Genomic DNA, 20352 nt, shown 5'->3' on the forward strand with positions numbered 1-20352 from the left:
CGGTTAAACGACTAATGTGGCAGCTTTTAATATCTCTAATGGATGAAGACAACAAGACCTAAATGGAGATTCTTCTCCAGTAATTATTCATTTATATTCAATCTCTACATTAAAAACATGAATTATTAAGAACACTATACTCAGGTCAGCCAGTTGGTATGAATTAATGTCCTCTTTGTTTGTTTTACAGTATATCCTCAGCTGCAACACAGTTGGATCTTTCTCATTCATCTCCTCCTTTCTTTAATTACTTCCGAAAAGCACGAGCTTACGTTAGAGTAGCGTGCTTGCATCGTGACGGGAGCTCACTGAGTCTCTGTGCCGCCGACCCTCGCGTTTCTCTCGCAGCCACACCCTCCCTTCTCCATCGGGACTGACGGTGCGTGCGTCTCCCTGTCGGGCACCCGCAGCATCAGCAACACAAAAGGGTTGGAGCTGCCGGAGCTTTACCTCAGCGCCGATCACAAGGAGGCATCGCGTTGGGAAAAAAAGGTGCTGGGATTTCTCCCTCTTTTCTTCCATATTGTTTGTCTTTTATGCTGATTGTCTTCCATTTTCACGACGCTGATGACCTTGTCACATATCGCACCTCTCATCTCGCATTGACCCGATCGCATCTTCTGCTCCATCCTTCACAGATGTGTGTATGTGTGCGCGCAGTAAAGGGCTGGGACTTTCAATTTCATCCGATTTGAAATGCGAAAACGCCGATGTCAACAAGCCAAAATTGTAATTAATCGTTAGTAAATAATGCACATCAATTGAAGGCTGTATGGATTTCATATGTGTCAATATGATAAGGCAAAGGCCAGATTCTTTGTTCTCAGTGCGTCTTTTATTCTGCAATTAATACTGTGTAATCCCTGTGCGGCATGCATACACTAATCTGCCATTAACGGTTACGTATTGATCCGTGCCTTTAGGTCCATGTTGATGTTCCACAACAGCGAACCGTGGCTTTCTCCAAATGACACACAATACAGCCTTAGAAATGACAGGATATCTGTGTCAGCTGGAGAACCATGCACAGGCCATATGCTGCGGGCCTGGATGTGCGAAAAATGATATTATGGCTTTATATTTCCACGGGCAATGTGAAGGCTTTTAAATCATTGCTGCATTACTGTCATCATCAGTGGACTCTTGTGCTGAGACATACAGGCAGGGGGAATAGATGGCAGTTTGCCAGAAATGAATTCATAGGCTGCTGATGTTGGATTTATGGTGCTGGTTTGAGTCAATTGATCTGTTTCATTTTTTGATTGTCTGCCCTACAGGCAAGAATGTGGTATTTTAGCTATAATCTGTGATCTTTCTAGGTTTATGTGCTGATGGAAGACATATTAAGACACAGAGCTGTCATCCGGGTCTGTATTTTGCAGTATAAATAGGGAAGAGATCTTATAGTAAAGACTACGTCACTGGTTCAAGAGTAGTGTTTTATAAAGTACTGCAATGTCCAGCTTCATATTCATCCTGAAGGTTTAGATTCTCAGATGCACTGAGCTGCAAAGTAAGTATGTCATCACCACCCAGACGGGGTGGTGATGACTTTGATGATCACTTTTTCAGAAACATCTGTGTGCTTTCGCAATGCATACAGCATCTATTTTACTTGAGTCATTTAACACCCTTTGACCTCAGATAAAGCTGCAACTATGGATTTGATTTAATCACCACGAGGCAGGCAAACACTGCCTGATTCATTGTTTTCTGTGTGTTTAAATGTCAATTGATTTTCAATAGCCGCATATTTGACAACAGGAATGGAAACTCCCGGCTTGTTAAAAATAAAACACTTACATTCAAAATTAAATGGAACTGAAATGTACTTTGTACAAAAAGTACAAGTGCTCATGTTGTGATGCATTGGCTTATCATTCAAAACATGTTTTACATAGGAGCAACTATAAGCTAAAATAAATAAATGTAATGATTAAATGCTCACATCTATGTGTAATGATCTTATTGTTAAACACAATTTCTTAGGTATCCCATATTTATACTATATAGATTATTTTTATTTAATACAATTTCAGTTATCTCTGCTCTTAATAATGCTCTATGCAGTATGTATTCCATTAAAATCGATGCTGATATCAATTATGTCTTTACGGCACATACCGTAGGTCACCCACATTATTCCAGTGTTTATCGTAAATAACCAGGAATTGGATCAAACCAGCAATACTGTCATGATTGCCTTTGAACGTGGTGTATGTTTCTATTTAACGTCACTGCAAAATGAAAACCCTCTACATTTAACCATGAAATAATTAAAAACTATTTATGGTATGAAATATGTGAACATATTATGACCTTAATATTCTAGATGGTTTACCATATAGTGCTAGTGCTGTGGCTGCTATAGTGTCATTGAGCATAGCAGGAATTGTTTGCTCTTGAAGTGAAGTCATTATGACTCGCTTATCCTATGTGTGAATATATATGGATGTGAATATCTTAGTGAGAGTTCGTTTATGCTGCTTATACTGGGGGTTTCTATTTCTGCACACAGTCACAGTCAGAGGAGCATACAGTCTGTCTTTGAAGTGCGATGCTGCTGTAATATAGGCAGCTTCCAGGTTAGTGAAGCCCCATCATTACCATATCCCTTTGAGGCTGCAGTGTGAATCTGCCAAAACTAGGGAGTGGGGGAGCTGTCCTTATTACACATTAACACTACGCTGATGCACACATCCAATAAGAAAAATTAAGATGATATTAAGGCGGCCACAGTCAAGGAACTAAGCTATTTTGACTTAATGTTGAATGCTGTAAAATACTAATCACTGTAAGACAATGACATACATTTATGACCCTTGTATTATTAAGCAGTTGTGGCGCGCCGTTAAAGAATATTGTAATCACACATGTGCATACGCGGTTACTGTTAACCCACAATGAAAGCCTCTGTGCATCAGCCAGAGGAAATGATGAATGCCAGTCTGTTCTTCTGCACTGACTATCTGGAGGGGGAAACAAAGTGTCACTTTGTGCCTCCTCAGCACAGCAGCACTTACTAACAGACACAGGAGAATGTCCATCTCTCCTCGCTCAGCGCTCACTCTGCCTCGCTGACACACCTCCTCCCTTCTGACAGTACATGTGCTTCACTCCAACACGCGTCATGAACCCACACCGTCACCCCTTCTCCAGAGAATGCGTCTTTTAGAACGGCAATCAAATTATAATCAATATGAGAATTTTTCCCTGTCACTTTCTTGCACGCCCACACACAAACACACACACACACACACATACACACTTGCTCACACACACAACTTTTGCCTTCACTGCATCTGACACCTGACTCCAGGTAATGCCCTAGATCCACAGTGACAGCAGGCAGGTGCAACGACTCATAGATACCCCCGCACACAGAGCGCCTGCATAACGGTAAGAAGGCATTCTCATACAGAAAGTTACAAAAAATGTTAGGTAAAGCTCTCTGATGTAGGTTGACTTTAAATATAGCTGCCATTGATTCTTTGTGTATTTTTGACTGTGTGCATAACCCTTATATGCAGCTCATGTCGTACTGTGTGATTCAGTGAAGTGTAAATATATATCTGCACTTGTGATATTCATAGTTGACATCAACCAAAAATGTATAAGCTACAGTGTTAGAGATGCTCAGGTATGAGACGACAGCCGTTCCTGTTTGTTTGTTTGCACGCTTGAGTATTGTCTCTTAACAATTGGCTAATGTGGAAAATATAACCATGGTCATGTGATACATGGTGCGTGTCACTCTGAAATCCATTGTTTCTCCAAATGCGCCCTGTGGAGATCTACAGAGTGGACAAATGCCAAGAACACCTCACAGCAAAAATAAAACATTATATAATTGATGGAGGTAGTGTTTATTGCAGCACTGTTGGACTGGGTCGTGTGCAGTCCTGTATTGCACTCAAAGCTAGTACTGCTGGTTGTTTAGTATCTATTAACAGGTTTTAACCCACATTTGGTGGGATGGCTTAAGGATTGGCAATGTTTGTTAGTCAAGTGGTCTACTGCTTTGGTGCAGACTGAAAAATGTCAACAACTAGAGGATGGATTACCATGCAATAGTTCCATGTTTTCTGGAAGATGCATCCTACTGACGTTGGTGATGCCCTGACTTTCTCCGTAGAACCATCAGCGGGTCCACATTTTGTTATGTCAATGAGATATGTAAAGTTGTTGGGGTATACATACTTTTTCAGACCTCCCCACCTAGAACAAATTCATAGCTTTGCATTTAATTGTTCACATGGAAAGTTGTGTTAAGAAAGAAAAAGAGAAAGCATGAGAGAGAAACCCTGCTTACTTCCTGTCTTCCAAATAGCTGGTCAATATTGTTGAATGTCAGCTTCTGAAAGTAACAAAAATGATCGAGCATAGCCCCATTATTTGAAGTCGGTTCTGCAGCCACTTGACCATCCGACAGGCGGTTCTGATGAAACATGCTGACAGCTTTCATCTTGGTAATACTCTTTTCCTCAGCTCTAACTGAAGCCGGGTCCGACATGCTGAGCTGAACGTGTTCACTGACACACATGGGGCTTTGTTTTCAGCCATGCATGAACATTAGCTGTTGGCGCTTTGCTTATGTGTTTACTGTCTTTGTTCCCTTTACAATCTGAATCACGCAAAGGTGAAGGGATTTGAGTTATACAATATGTTGGTATTTTGGTTTAAATAGGCCTCTGATGTGATTCAAATAGATGCAGACCGAGTTTGTTTTCATCTCAATATCACCCAGTTGATAATTTGGAGATTCCAACGGCACGTGCAAAACCATAACGGCAATGTGCAACAATTATATAATAGAGTTAACAAAACACAACAGGAAGTAAATGCTAGCAAGAATGCCATTAGAGCAGTCTGTGATAAACAATGATAACATGGATGACTTTTAGAGTTCAACACCAAGCTGCTGAAGAAAATAACTCGTACATTACAGCCGACAGACTGCTTTTATATGTTGTTTTTGGTTTCACATGTAGCAGGTATGTGGAACATTTCAATTAAAAAGTAAAAAGAAAATTGAATGAAATGCAATGTGTATACAGTATGGGCTGTGTTACACATCTTGTATTTTTACATTAAAATCATTTAACTGCAGAGCTGTGTAGCATTTTCACAGTTCAGCCGAGGACATATTTCTCTGTTTGAATTGTTTTTTATTTAGGCATTTGAAATATTCCCTGGAGATAGACATTCTGTGGATGCTTTGGACTGAATCCAGATGATGCTATTTTTATGATAAAAAAAAAATCCTAACTTAAAAGTGGCAGCAGCTGTTGGAATCAAGGCCTTCTTTCTAATCTATCTGGATTTTGTTTTGTTCAAATAAGATATTTTTTCAGAAATAAGAACTCTCCTCATCCTTAAACAGGCTCCTGTGGCAACTACCAGCATGTCCTGACTTGCTTTACTTACTGTCAGCAGTAGTGACTGGCTGAGATTATGATTAATCCCCACACACACATCTGATATTTATTTTCCACATGTGTAAATGCCCAACCCTTTTGCATGGCGTGCTCCAACACTTGGTTTACTTGGAAATTCCTCCGTTGTTCTTTGTGCTGCTCAGTGCAGCTGCAGTTGAAACACCAGCAGAAACACACTCATGTGTACGCCAAGTGAACTATTTCAGTGTGTTTGTAGAGAGTAGCATTTGGTGGGAGGGGTGATTCAGTGTTGCCTCTCTCTCCTCTGGCACCTGCTATTGCTAACATGTTGCCATGGTAACCATGAGGCTGTTCAAACTTCAGAGAAAGGTGGAGATTGGGACAAAGAGTTGATGTTGATGAGACTGTGGAAGTCTAGACCCTAAAAGTGTGACGCAATAGTGCAGTATAGATTTTGGATAGAACATTTTAAGTGCTTCCTCATCCAACCCCTCCCCACGTCACCCCCTCATGCCATGCTCATGTTTCCCGTCGTGAGTGCAACTGACAGATCTAACAAACCCAAACTGTCTCTGTTCTGTATTTATTTCACCGTTTTCTCCCAAAGCAACAGCGGAGGCAGCATCAAGGCTCTTCTGGGTAAAACAAGCTTTGTGCAAAAGAACAGATCGATGTTCCCTAAGGTTTTACTGCAGTGGTGTGCAGCCGTCTCGAACTGTGCAGCTGAAATAGGTAAAACACGGCTCCGCCAAGTCCGTCCGTCTGCTTTGTCAACAAGCTACTTGCCCTGTGAGGTTATGGCACTTAACCGCTACAACACTAAGCCATGCCTTTGGAATTTTCATTGGTATTTGTCTGGTGCAGAGATGTGTCACCATCCAAATGATGTTGAGCTGTTGGGTCGTTTCCAGAGCGCAGCATCGGGTTATGCCGCCGCCATACTCTGATGAAGCTGTATCCTTGTCAAAGGCATCTCTCTGCTTCTGTAGAGCAAATGGCTGCTCTTCGTGCTTTTCTCATCCCATCTCTAGCTGACCCTCAAGTCGGTCCGCTGCAGCAAAAAGACAGCAAACACACTCCAGTACACAAAATAACAAGGCACACACTGACTTCTTATCACACTTGCTCAACATCAGGAATTACAGCCAATTCCAGTAAACACTGGTAAATAAACAAAACAAGAATTCACAATATCTCTCTTTACACCAGCAGACACAATCAAATACTATCTGTGTTCCAACACCCGACTACCAAACAGGCTTGTTCGCTCCTTGTTCTACGCTGGCAGGACAAAGAGCCTTTATTGGTTCGAGACATTTCTGAGAGAGTCTGTCCGGCTCTGTCCCCGTGAGGAAGGAAGCCCACGGCATGCTGATCCAACTGGAGACAGCCGGCCTCTCTCTGTCTCTCTCAGTACTGTCTCACGCTCTCTTTTGATTCTAACGCTGCCGGCCTTGTGGTTTCACACACATTTCCTGCTGCACATCAGAAAACCTCTGGCTCGGCCAACACGCTGCAGACAAGTGTGTGAGGAGGCAGTCTGTGCTGGTTGGTGGCATCCACAAAAAGTAAATAAGAGCTGGTTTGTGTGGTTATTCCTTCCGTGGATCTCTTATCATTGAAACATGTTCAACGCAGGTGCTATTAGTTTCTTCTTTTATTGGTAATTACGGAACTTTCTGTAGCTGTATTATCTTATGTGGAGTTGACTTATTCTGCATCAACTAGCCACAACAGAGTGGCTTCGGGGGGCTTATTGTGCTTTTAAAACAGCAGAGGCTTTACTTAGCGGTATACATGCTAAACAAATTAGCCACCCTACAAGTGCTTGAATAATGCTAAGAGGGAATGGAGAGCAAATAAAAACAACAAAGTCCAACTGCAGCGACCCCCCCCCTAACAATGTAAACATTCAGGGTCACTTTCATGATCTCTCATATGTCTCTCCTCAATGTTCCCTAAACCTCAACGCTCACACTTCAACCCTCCTGCAGTACAGGCAATAACATCATCCACATGCTCACCTCCTTCTTCTCTCACCACAGCCAAGGTGTGCTGTGACCATGGCAACGGACACCACGGAAACTAAGCACGAGATGCTTTTAGAGGTAACCGAATCCAAAGGCCCAGGTAAACAGGAAAAAATGAGTTCTTTTCAGCGACATCTTAAAGAGACAGTGTGTCAAAGTGGATTCAGTGGTCACATCATGAGGATTAAATGACCTCTGTCACTGTCTGTTCAATGTGTTCCATTGTCTCTTTAAGATCTGCATGGTGTGGTGATGGGTTTGATTCAGCCTTAACATGCGAGTGGTGTGCTGTGTCCACTTGACGACTTCTTTGATCTCCTTTACCTATACTTCTTTTTTGGTGATGTCTGTGCAAAAAGAAGAAAAAACACAAAAAGACTTGTATGTCACTTACATTTAGTGAGTGTTATGATGCTTGTTTTTATGCTAACAGGCTGCTGGCCGTTGTTTTCTATATTGAACTGACAGATATTAAAGCGTTATTTATATTCTCATGTAACTAGAAAGCCAGAAAAGGGCATTTCCCAAAAGGCTAGACTAAAGGAAATTAATTCCTTGTGGGATGAATTTCCCTGCTTGCATTAATATCAGAACATTGTGCTGTTGCATCGTGTGCATTTAAAAAAAAAAAAACATGTTTCTTTCCACTTTAAGTTGCCAGATGTTAAATATTCTCCTGAGGACCTGGGTCAAAACGCACTGCATCGCAAGCACACTGGATGTCAAAGTTAACCTCAGTTGGTTGGGTGCTGCTCTGTAGAGTGCTGCTGCTGCTGAGTTGTCTACGCGGCAGAAAGAAATGGTCCTTTCTCGTTTCACGCATGAGTGTGTGAGCATGCCCACGGCAGTGCATTATGGGCTTGGGATCAGAGTAGAAACACTGGACGGGCACTGATGCTGGAAGAGCATTCTGCAGGGAAGCAGACCATCTGGGTCACATCAGAATATCCCCTCACATATTCTCAAAACTGCAAAGAATCCCGATTTGGGGGGAAAAAAGGAAATTATTTCTACAAAAATGTAAATTCATGAGAAATTTCCCAAAGATTTCTGATTAATTTCAAGTCCTTCTTTAAACATAAAGCTAAGGAAACCAATTTAAAGCTAGCCCACCGTTATTAGATCTTCAATCTGATGTAAACATCAAGGTCCTAAATATGATTTACCCATGGCGAAAATGAATACAAAAAGGGACAAAACCATAAGAGAGAAATCAAGGAAAATATTAAAACATAAGTGGGGTCTCCTCATCACGCTGTAATATATCTCAGAACTGATTGATTTCTGAGTGATACAAAAACTGAACTGCAGGATTTCCCAAAATGTCATGTCATTGTTTTGGACAAACGACTTATTGATGAATCAAAAGTAGAATCAATTGGTAATGAAATCCATTGTTGACCAGTGGCGAGCCGTCAGGGCCCTCTAGGCCCTCTGTGAGGGCCTAAGATATTCTACAAAATAATATTTAAAAAGATTAAAAAAAAACAAAACATTTAAAATATATTTTTTAATATATTGTTTTTGTTATTTTTGTAGTTATATTTTTCATTAGTTTTACCAAAATAACTTGATTTAATTGTATTTAAAATAACATTTCCAAATAAATAAATCCTTCGAATCTGCCTATTCAGTTTCTGTTGGAATGTGAAGGGTTAAATGAAAGAAGCTCGTCTCTGCGAGTTGTGAAGAGAGGAGCTGTTGGACGTCCAAGCGGTCCAGCTATGAATTCACAGAGGGCCCAGCTATAGTAACTGAACGAGAGAGTAATGTCAAATGACAGTACAATTGACCAATCATATATTCCCTCTAAATGGGTGGGTGATCGCGGACTTTATGACAAGTTCCGCCCGCTGCGAAACTTTTCTTGTTTCCATAGCAACAACAACTTCCTGTCACCAGCGTTAACTCGCCTTCAAAATAAAAGCATGCCAAATTACACTTAAGACATACAACTGCAACGAAAGTAACAAACACAATGCAATATCGTTTTTAATTTCAAAGAACACAAATAGGGTTATTTACAGGTGTTGTTTTGTGTTGTCGAGGGTCGCTTTCATTGATGCGTTTTGCACCCCGGGCCGTTGTTTTGATATTCCGCTGAAGTATATGCTGTGTAATAACTCGAGGGAAGGGGTGGGGGTCAGAGGGCCTAGGTATAAAAGTCACGGCTCGCCACTGTTGTTGACTTCCAAATTCCTTATGACTACAAATATAAATTGAAGTAAACCTTAATGTGTCTTTTTGTCCAGAGTTAGATGAGTGAATTAAGACCATTATGCAGCCAGCATTAGCAACCTGTTGGCTTAGACTCGAAACAGTAAAACATATAGCATTGCTTTGTCCAAAAATGGCTAAATTCAGCATCTCTAAAAGTGAACACCAAGCCTCTAATCTTTACAAAACAACTGTAAGAACAATACGTTATGGTTTTACTGGGTTTAGATGCTGGATTATTCCTGTGTTGGGAGCAGCACATAACTCCCCAGTAGAACCACAACTTGTTTACACATTGGATGTATGATTGAACTACAAATATATATTCATATTTATGAAGTAGTAAGTAGTAGTCTTCTCCAAAACATATGACTGTGGCTGCAAAATGAGTTTAGACATCTGTCACAACTGTATTTGTCCCAGTCTGAAATGTTGCCTTTTATACAGATACAGGGTTTTTGTGTAAAAATAATTGAATATCTGGTAGACAATTGATTTCTGGTGGTGTGTGGCGCAGTGGGTTGTGCGTAGATGTTGTACAGGTTCAAACCCCACTGTAGTCAGCATGTCATTGTGTCCCATGGGCTAGACACTTCACCCCAAATTGCTCCTGTGGGGATTGTCCGCAGTATTGAGTATGTAAGTCGCTTTGGATAAAAACAAGTGACATGTAATGTAATGTAATTGATTATTTGAGTGACACTCCTAGAAGACAAAAACTGTTATTTTTTATTAAACTGCTTTTCATAAAGGCGTACAACAAAAGAATCCTAACAAACACTTCCCACTCTGTCCTTAAAGTCCTATGTTTGTCAGTACACATACCAAGCACTTAAAACTCTCCCACGCAAAAATATAAAGAGTTGAGACTGTACGTGGGGAAATTTAGTTTACTGTATCATTTCCCATGATGCCTCTGGTACAGTGAGCAGCATGCAAAGTGAAATCCCACACCAGTTGCTACTTATAGCTCTGAAAGGGATACCCACAGAGGCCTGAGAACGCCTGTCTGCACAGTGGTGTAGAGTAGCTCTGTAACCTCACCCTCTTAGTTCATGCAAGGGACCTCCACGAGTACACAGAGACAAAAACAAAACACACAGAGACTTACAAAGACACACAAACACCCTTTATTATATTTAATTGAGCCAGAAGATATCTGTTTACATTTTTTTGAATGACATCATGTCAACAAATCTCTTCTTTGGAATCCCATGGAGTGATTAGAGCAAGGGAACATTTAGCTTATGTGTAAGAGTTTATAACTTTCTGACTTGAAAGAGGATGAGGATATAGAAATATCATTCAAAAGTCCAAAAGTTTCATTACTTTTGATCACAACCTCCTCATCAACCAGCAATTACAGGACTTTATTGCCAGCTGCTTTGCTTTATTGCATAGGTCAGGACCATAGACTATATATAATGGTCAGGACACGTTTTTTTTTTTGGTAGCACATTGCACCGGAGCGATTAGCAGTAATATGTGTCATTAAGTTATAAAGGGGGTTAACACCCTTTAGTTTTGCATTAGATAATACAGTTCGTTCTCTATTGAGGCGATGCAGTTCAAGTCTGATAATCAGCCACACATTTAACATCAACTCCTTGGGGCCATGCAGACAGCTTGGATGTCGTTGTGGGTTTTCACTGCTTTCCTTTCTCTCAGGACCAATCATGGATTTGGATGTTTTCAGTCAGTGAATCAGGGATTTGTTCCCTATTTCTCTCAAGCTGCTACTGCTGTGTGGGTGCTCCCTTTTTCTGCGTGTTGTTTATCTTTCCCACTTCTGTTTGAACACTAGTAAGTACGAGCCAAGGTTTTCTTCTCATTCCATCTGCTATTTTGATTTATTTTCTTCAAATAAGATCAATTGTATTTCATTATCCACACACACGCATACAAAAACACACCCATTGGCACCGCCCTGCTCCTTATCTGAGGATATAAAGATTGATGATCTGATTGCATGTAGCCGTGGTTGTCATCTATTTTCTTTTACCCGCAGAGAGAAGACGACAGGGCAAATTCCAGCCCTTCAAACGACTCTTCGGGAGAAAGAAGAAGAGGGAGACCAAAGGGGGCTTTGATGGAGCAGAGCTAAAGGCCAGTTTTTCTACCGGGGAAGTGCGCAATGGAGTTGTATCTGACGATGAGGAGTCCAGTCAAAATCTGAGGTAACTACGGAGTTGAAGTTTCATTTTGTGATTCTATTCTTATGTGATAAAAAACTAAACGAAGCTTGTCCAATCACAGGTTTTATTAGAGCCCACACAGGAAGTTACATCATATCATTTTCTTTCACTTCCAGTAAAGGGAAAGTGTTATAAACCCATTCTGCAAGGTGTTGGCAGTAATGACACCCTGAAGACATTCTTATTCTTCCACAGGGATTTGAATCCCATCGGATCACGAGCCCTCTCACACGACAGCATCTTTATTCCAGAGGAGCCGGTGACCGAGGCCGGTCTAGATCACAGCATGTCCCAGGAAAACGTCTCGGATAAAGTCAGGAATCTGCAGGTGGGCCTTGTGGCGGTGTGCACTCAATTGCTGAAGAGTTATTTTTCAGTCTACAGCCATAACATGTTTCCTTTTTATGTTGGTCAAACAGAAGCAGATAGCACAAGGTATAAAGTTTGGCCAGAGACCTCCTTCTTTAAGGAAAAGCGAGGGAGATGAGGGAAGTTCGGATGAGGAAGAGGTTCCTCGGAGTCCTCTGAAGGTTCTGGCCCAGGTAGAAGCCGAGCCAGCAATCACAGAGCCAAAGGTAATAACTTATTAACTTATGCATTCTGATGACGATTTGGTTCAGTTTTTAAAAGAGCTCCATAGATTTAATACACCACAGTCACAGGTCACGTGGAGTACTACTGCATGTGTGGGTAAAGTTGTATATAACTTTATGTGGCTGCAGGGGGAGCTGTGCTAAATTAGGTGTTATTAACTGTTATCATTTATTTGATGGTGTATTGTAGATAAAAAAAGAAGCTGCGTGGAGGGAGATAGCATTCCGGGAAAAGCCTTTAATATTTTCTGCGGTTAAAGGAATTAATGAAATAAAAACTTGAGTACTTCCTTATTGCTAATCCAGTTGCAAAGTACAATTTGGTAAGGTCATCCAGTGCATACAAACACACAGCATCTGTAGTGTGAGGAGGTTGATCCTTTCTTTCATTTGTGACTTTAGATTCAGAGAACTTGTGAGTTTCTTCTTGCAAATGTACCATTTTGAACTTGGTATTCCTCGAGTACTTCCCCACCTAGCCTGTTCCTTATTTACTTTAGGCTACGTTAGCCGCTAGCATAATACACGCAAATCTTTACATATCATTGGTCACAGTTGCTTTTTGGGTAATGTGTGCACAATGTGTTGATGAGGAAAAAGAAGACAATAATTACAAAAATTAAAGGTGGGGTAGGTAAGTTTGAGAAACCGGCTCGAGATACACTTTTTGTTATATTCCATGGAATGCTCTTAACATCCCGATAGCAATGAATATCTGAAGTGCTTTGACAAAAAATCCATAAAAAAATGTAATCCGTAGTACTGTAAAAAGCATGACCAATCATTTTAGCCGGCCCGGCTAAAATAAGTGGATGGCCTACCTGCCTGTCAGCCTTCCATCTGTGCACTAACTTATCTCGTGCCGTATCTCGTTATCATGTGCGCGTTCGTGTGTGTTGGAGCTCTGTCAGGAAGTGGCAGATTTTTTCCGGCTGTGTATTTTCAAATTCTAGCGCATTCGAGCTGGTTTCTCCAAAACTACCTACCCCACCTTTAATGATCTTCAAATGCATTGAATCTAAATTGATCCTTTGTTTCGCAGTCCAAGTCTGAGTGTTTCATATTATGAGTGCAATGCATTATCGGCGGAGTAATCTTTTAAGGTATTTGCACAAAGATTTAATGCATTTGAGTTTTTAATAAAAGCTGTTTTTGTGACAAAAGCAGGTCCAGGAGGCTCATCAAGCCGGACCTCACAGCACCCCAGTGAAGTCACCGAGGTCCAAACGAGTTCTTCCGCCCACTGGTACCATCGAGTCCATCAATCTGGACTCTGTTCCACAGTCTGTTCCTCGCCTGGACAACACCGCTGCCAGGCATAAGCTGTCAGTCAAACCCAAAAACCAGAGGATTTCCCGCAAACACCGACGGTTTACACAGGTGAGTCTACCCACGAGCCGTCTCAGATAAGCATGTTTTGGGTTTATTCTCTGACATTTCACACCCTTTTTTGGGATTAACAAAATAGGAGCTAATGCTTTTTTCCACATTCCCAGGACCTCCAGGAAGTTGATATTCCTGGTGTGTTGCAAGAGGACTTCGAAGCAGCAGGTTTCTCCACAGACGCCCAACGCAGAGCATCTGTTGAGTCCCTAGGAAGCTTCAAGAAACAGAGACTACATGAGGAGGAGAGACAGGAGACGAGGAGGAGGAGGGACCTGGAGGAGCAGAGAATCAGACAGGAGGAGGAGGAGGAGAGGAGGAAGAGAGCAGCAGAGGAGCTGAGGCTGCGTCAACTAGAGGAGGAGAGGTGTCGTAAACAGCAGGAGGAGAAAGAGAGAAAGCTTAGAGAAGAGACGGAGAGGAGGAGGAATGAAGAGGAGAGAATAATTAGAGAGGAAGATGAAAAGAGGCGACGAGAGGAGGAAGAGCGGATGCGAAGGGAGGAGGAGGAAAGGAGGGTGCGGGAGGAGGAAAGGAGGGTGCGGGAGGAGGAGAGGAGACGAATGGAGGAGCAGAGGAGGAAAGAGGAAGAGGAAGAAGCGAGGAGGCAGCAGGAGCTCCAGGCTGAGAAGAAGAGGAAGCTAAGAGACGAGGAAAAGCAGAGGAAGAAAAAGGAGGAAGCGAAGAAGCTGAGGTTGCAGGAGATTGAAGAAAAGAAAAGGTTGGAAACAGAGAGGATGAGGAAGGAGGAGGAGGAGCAGAGGAAGGCTGAGGAGGTGCGCTGGAGGGAGATGGAGGAGAGACAGAGGCCTTTCTCTTTCAAAGTTTCCTCTGGAGAAAAACAGATTTTGTTCCAGAAGGTCAACCTGACGCCTGTAACGCCGGCGTCCAGCTACCAGAGCGCTGCTGCAGCCGAGCGAAGAGAGAGCGCGTCCTCCTCTGAAGGACCAGAGTCCCCGAACCTGCCAACGTCTCCATTCGTCCCCCACACCGCCATCCTGGTGACGGGCGCCCAGCTCTGTGGGACGGCCGTCAATATGGACCAGATCAAAGACAGCGCCTGCAAGTCTCTGCTGGGTTTGGGAGAGGACAGGAAGGCCCAGGGAACACCGCCGACCAAGAGCAAGACCTCACCGGACCGCAAGTCTGGCAAAACCAAGTCCCTCAACGAGTCCTCGCTCTCTACAGACCAGTCTGTCCTGGCAGAATGGGCGAGCATCAGATCAAAGATATTCAAGGGGGTGGAGGAGGGGAAATACGACGAACAGCAAGAACAGAGCAAGAACCAGCCTCAGCCCGGCAGCGAAGACACGCCTGGGTTCTCCCACACCAACCTCAGGAAGACCATGTCCGCCAGCGCCAAGTTCTCCATCACTCCTGCGAAGAAGAAGTTTGGAGATTCCAACAGGAACTCTGAGGTGTTTGGTGCAGAGGAAAAGGAAGCAGGAGAGGAGGGTTCTTCGCCTGAAAGCCCCATCGCAGCCTCCCCGGCTCCAAGCAGCAAACCTCAGAACAGGACGAGTAAATCCGTCCGAATCGTAGAAAGAGGTTCAGAGGAGTGTATGTTTGCCAAAGACCTCCCCTCTTTCCTGGTTCCTAGCCCTGGAGCTAAACCTGAGGTGTCAGAGTTAAAGAGCAGGGGTCGAAGTGAGACGGGGGCGTCTGAAAGTGGAGAGGAGGGAGAGGAGGGAGAGGAGGGAGGCCAGGAAGGCGACGACAATCCTTCGCCTTTCGGCATAAAGCTGAGGAGGACCAACTTCTCCCTCCGATTTCACAGCGAACAGTCCACTGAGAAAAGGAAGAAGCGCTACAGTGCTGGGGACAGCTTTGAGGGCGTCCCCTCCCCGCTCACCCCCATGGAGACAGACTCTGATACCTCCTCTGTCTTTTCTGACAAATCCATTAGCCCATCATCTCCGCAGAAAGAAGGCGCGGCGGGCAAGTACTTACGCGCATCTGCCTCCCCCGCTGCGCCTCGGGCGAAACCTGGAAAGTCTTCCAGCTCCAGCACGCACAGCGAAGGTGAGAAACTGCTTTCCAAGCCGCCCATCTACAGAAGACCAACCACGTCACCCAAACCAAGTGGAGCCGTCCCCACCCCTCCCCCGTCGCCGCTGCCTAAGGAGGTCCATGTTGTTGACGCTGTGATTCAGAGGACAGGGGCCGCAGAGTCGTCCAGCCAGGAGCAGACCCTCAGGAGCGAGGAACATTCAGCGGTGGCTCAGCTTCACCGCAGCAGCCAGAGCCAGGTCCGAGAGGAGGAGGAGCCGAAGGAGAAGAGATCCTTCTTCCCCTCCATCAACATCCCCTGGAGAGAGAAGACAGACAGGAAGGCAGAGCTCATCAAGAAAGGTCAGCGCTACTTAGGTATAGCATTCTAGTTCTAATCTGGAGTCCTTGGTTTTTTATTTAACAAACATAGAACATAGAGCGTCTCTGCGGCTTAACCTCCTGGGACCCGAGGAAAAAAAGTGTCTTCCAATTTCCTTTTTTTTGGGATTTCCTACCTATTTAGGGTTAAAAAAACATCTTGCAATTTAGACTTTTTTAATTTTATTTTTATTTTAAAATGTTACAGTATGTCCACTGTAGAGGACGTCGGGACCATATTAGTTTGAAAAGACAGCCAAAATTAACAGATAGACTATGTAACGTATTATGGTTATAGAGTGATATTAATACAATAATACATTCACCTTTATTTAAAACATGAATAAGTAATTGATCTGAACATTGCTGTTTATTTGGTCACTAAAAAACTAGTTTGGTTTTTGGTGAATCTTTCCAGATCTTCAAAGACTTTGTAGTCAATGTAGTGGGAAAAGTACCTCATTGACTCCAGTCGGCACGGGCTGTAGGGTCATCTTGACTAGTTGTATGGATGTGGTCTCCATTTGACCATGCTCACAGAAACAAAGCTGGCATTCCTGAGGCAATTCTCATTTTCCATGGCTCCACTTAAAATAAAAACAACAATAAGACATACTTGCTACTCTTGGCCCAGAGGGCCATGTCTTTCCAGCTCATCCCTATCTGTCTTTCTGTCTGTATCTGTGCGCTCATGGAGCCTCCTTCATCTTTCCCCCCTTCTTCTTGACCCTCTTCTATCCCAGGTGTGAAATCCTCATCTCTCTCATCATCTGAGAGCTCAAAATCTGAATCTCCCTGAACTATCTGGTTCAGAAAATGTCTGCTTCAGTTCCGTCTCCTGCAACAATATTGAGTCATTAAGTCCATGAAGATGGTCCTGACGTCCACTAGAATGGACATTTATAAAAGGGCTGTTATTTGAAAACTTGAATTATTTAATTGCTTTCAGAACAAATTATATAGTTCCTCACATGTTAATAAACAAGAACATNTTGTTGCTATGGAAACAATGTGACGGAGATTAACGGAGAAAAGTAATATATAAAGACGGGGAAAGTAAACGATAACGTGTATGGTTAAGTGTTAGCACCCCCGAAGAGGCACAAGCTCTTACGTTGATATTGGACATTACAATAAATTCAATTTGAAAAAAAAGCAGGGCTGTACCCGAGTAATATAATACAGTTATAGTAAATAATAACAAACTCCAGTGTTAGAATTCCATAATTCCATATTCATAAATAAAATGACATGCAAATAACATTTTCTTGGCTGTGGACTTGTACTCTACATAATTATGTTGAGCTCATGGTAATCTAATTCAACAGATAGCATTTTCTGACTCGTAAAATGATTGGATATGGTGTAATTTGGTAAATGATTCTGTGTTGAAAAATGTACATCTTTAAAAACTGCGTTGGTGTATTAGGGCGGTCCATACTATTTGTATACCCCCCGAAGAGGCTCAAGCTCGTTGAGTCTGGAGTTTCAATACATTCGGAATTTGGCCGTGTAAAATGTCTTCTTGGGTTGCCATACAGCTAATGCGTGACGTCATTGGTAAGCGTAACGGACCCCGAATACATCTGGTAGGCCGAACACATATGGTACCTATCCATTATTAGTTGTTTTGTAGTCTGCCGACTGAAGCTCTGCGATTACTTTTAATCGATATTAACATTTAACAAACTATGAATGTGTCATACCCACTTAACGGGAAGAAACTCAGCTATCAGACAATATTAACAATGTTTAGCACAAGGGTAATAACAAAGGCTCTGAATTAGCCCTGAGCGAAAAAATGCTAACGCGACATGGGAAGCAAACACAGACATCACACAACGTAGTTTTACGGAGCAAACACGGGAGAAATGTCTTACCTTTTGCTGTTTCTGATCACAAGTTGTGTTCAATGGCATTACAATTACAAAAAAACGCTGCTGAAGGTTAATCCATAGGTTAATCCAATGTGTCTGAAATGATTACTGATAATCCATCTTCATATTTATGTCAATAACGGAATTTTCATATATAGCTGCTATGATAGCTACCAGAGTGTATGACGGCTTCCGGTTTTGGGCATTCTGGCTACGCATCACTATTCACCAATGGGTAATGTTTAGATGGATTTTAGGAACTTCCCCTCGATTCCATTGGCTCTAATGGTTAAAAATAAGTGTCAATCATCAAAATCGACCGAGGGGGGCCAGAGATATGGAAAATGCACCCAAATGACCCCAGAAGTGTGTTTTTTTTGTTGCTAAACCTCTCTTAAAAAGGTCAAATGTCTCTTGTTTGGCATCAATCTTGATACAGGGTACTTATTATATGTTTATAGTTTGGATTCCTAAAGCTTTTAGTCTACTATCCCATCATTCAAGGGTGGTTTTCACTATAAGTAATGTGATTTTTTTGGACGGACATTATAATTTACATTTTATTACTATGTTCAATCTGAATTTACTTTAAAATAAAAAGATTCTATATTGATTCTGACTTTTCTACATCCAACTCACAGGTTTATCATTGCTTTGAGAAAAAAGGTTATTAATGTACCCCTTTTAGAAGCGAAGATATAGGCAATTGTTCTGGGAATGTCATTTTCGAGCCTGAGGCCAGAAAAACAGGTTCTGGGCTCAACTGGTTAACAATATTTTATATTTGAGAACCTTGGCTATGATCAAATTATGTTTTGCCTCAGTAATGTATCAATCTTCCTTTGTCTTGCTGCAGAAAAACCATCCTTACAGAGCAGGCACTCACTGGACAGTTCGAAGATCCAGGAGAAGGAGGGGCCCCTGTGGATCACACTGGCTCTGCAGAAGCAGAAGGGCTTCAGAGACCAGCAGCAGAACAGAGACGACCGCCGCAGCCACAGAGAGGCCAAACTGGCTGAGAAACACGGCAGAGACAGTGTATGTGCCCCAGGCTAACTCTTTACACACTTTGTATTCTTTCTGACATTCAAATAGTCTTTCAATATCCGTCTGCTCATATGGTCACCCATCTCTTCTGCAGGTTACGCTGGTGAGCCCCACAGAGAGCAGAGGAAGCGGCAGCACCAGTCCGTCCCCTAAACCGCAAACCCCAGAGGGGCCCAAGAGACCGGACAGCCTGCTGGGACGCTTTGAGAGGCGAGAACACCTGAAGAAAGCCAACACCTTACCCAGCTCTGTCACAGGTAAGACCTGCACGTCTAAGGATATAGAAGATATACTGCAGATATGATTATTTCAGTGAATTTTCTAAATGTATTTGGGTAACATTTGTATATATTCCGATATGAAAAAATTATCCTAAAAATATTCAGATTTATCCATATTGGATAACATGTCAGCTTCAGCCATAAATCAATATTTCTCCATGTTGAAACACAATGTATTGATTAAAAAATAGTATATCACACAAGGATAGAGCTGCAGCAATTAGTCCATTTTGTAGATCGACAAGAATTAAGAAATCACTAATTGTTAAATGGTAACTTTTCAACTTTCACATGATAGTAAAGTGAATATTTTGTGGCTTGACGGTTGGCTTGTCCAAGTAAGACTTAAGTCAATTCTGAAGAGCATTTATTTTTTAAAGGTTTCTGATGTTTTAAAGACTAAATACTGTATATGGAAAAGGTCATCTAGGCACTTATGGTAATGCAGATAACAACTGCAGCTAATTCAGTTTCATTTAACCTCTTTGATAAAAGCATGGAAAGGCTTTGTGGTAGAACAAAAAGATGTGTAACTACTGTCCTTGATTTGTTTGTCCCAGTTGAGATTGCAGACTCTACACCGTCGCCCCCTGCTGTCAAGGAGGTGTCAAAGCGCTTCCCCTCCAGTGACTCTCCGCAGGTCTCCACGGAGCCGGCCTGGCTGGCCCTGGCCAAGAGGAAGGCCAAAGCCTGGAGCGACTGTCCTCAGATCATAAAATAACTTCCCACTGGACTCTGGCCTGCACTGACACTGCACACTGCCCCGGACTCTAAAGCACCTGAAGTGTCACCATCACCTAACCCCCCCCCCCCCGATGAAAACCCTCCTGACTGTGAAACAAGTAAAGCCCTCCATCACCTCGTAACCCCACACACACTGGCTGGTACTATTATCATGTTAAAGTGCGCTTCACATTTAAATACTTCAATACAATCGCACAGATATATGTAAGCAATTGT

The 20352-nt window shown here is 42.5% G+C and overlaps 1 protein-coding gene across 1 annotated transcript; it reads left to right on the forward strand.

The window, feature by feature from the left end:
• Positions 1–376: 376 nt before the first annotated feature.
• cracd (capping protein inhibiting regulator of actin dynamics) lies at positions 377–20135 on the forward strand. Its single transcript, XM_010773057.1, has 10 exons — positions 377–492; positions 11655–11823; positions 12037–12169; positions 12261–12416; positions 13599–13814; positions 13931–14335; positions 14399–16184; positions 18921–19102; positions 19206–19368; positions 19953–20135. Exons 3-10 carry the CDS (start codon positions 12128–12130, stop codon positions 20111–20113), a joined length of 3111 nt encoding a protein of 1036 aa, XP_010771359.1. The 5' UTR covers positions 377–492; positions 11655–11823; positions 12037–12127; the 3' UTR covers positions 20114–20135.
• Positions 20136–20352: the final 217 nt, after the last annotated feature.

This window comes from Notothenia coriiceps, unplaced genomic scaffold, assembly GCF_000735185.1.
Source record: "Notothenia coriiceps isolate Sejong01 unplaced genomic scaffold, NC01 NC01_scaffold00011854, whole genome shotgun sequence".
Classification (NCBI taxonomy): Eukaryota; Metazoa; Chordata; class Actinopteri; order Perciformes; family Nototheniidae; genus Notothenia; species Notothenia coriiceps.

Coding starts and splice junctions, on each gene's coding strand:
- cracd (XM_010773057.1), top strand. CDS start 12,128: ATGTCCCAGGAAAACGTCTCGGATAAAGTCAGGAATCTGCAG. Junction 12,170..12,260: donor ATAAAGTCAGGAATCTGCAG/GTGGGCCTTGTG, acceptor TTGGTCAAACAG/AAGCAGATAGCACAAGGTAT. Junction 16,185..18,920: donor GAAAGGTCAGCGCTACTTAG/GTATAGCATTCT, acceptor GTCTTGCTGCAG/AAAAACCATCCTTACAGAGC.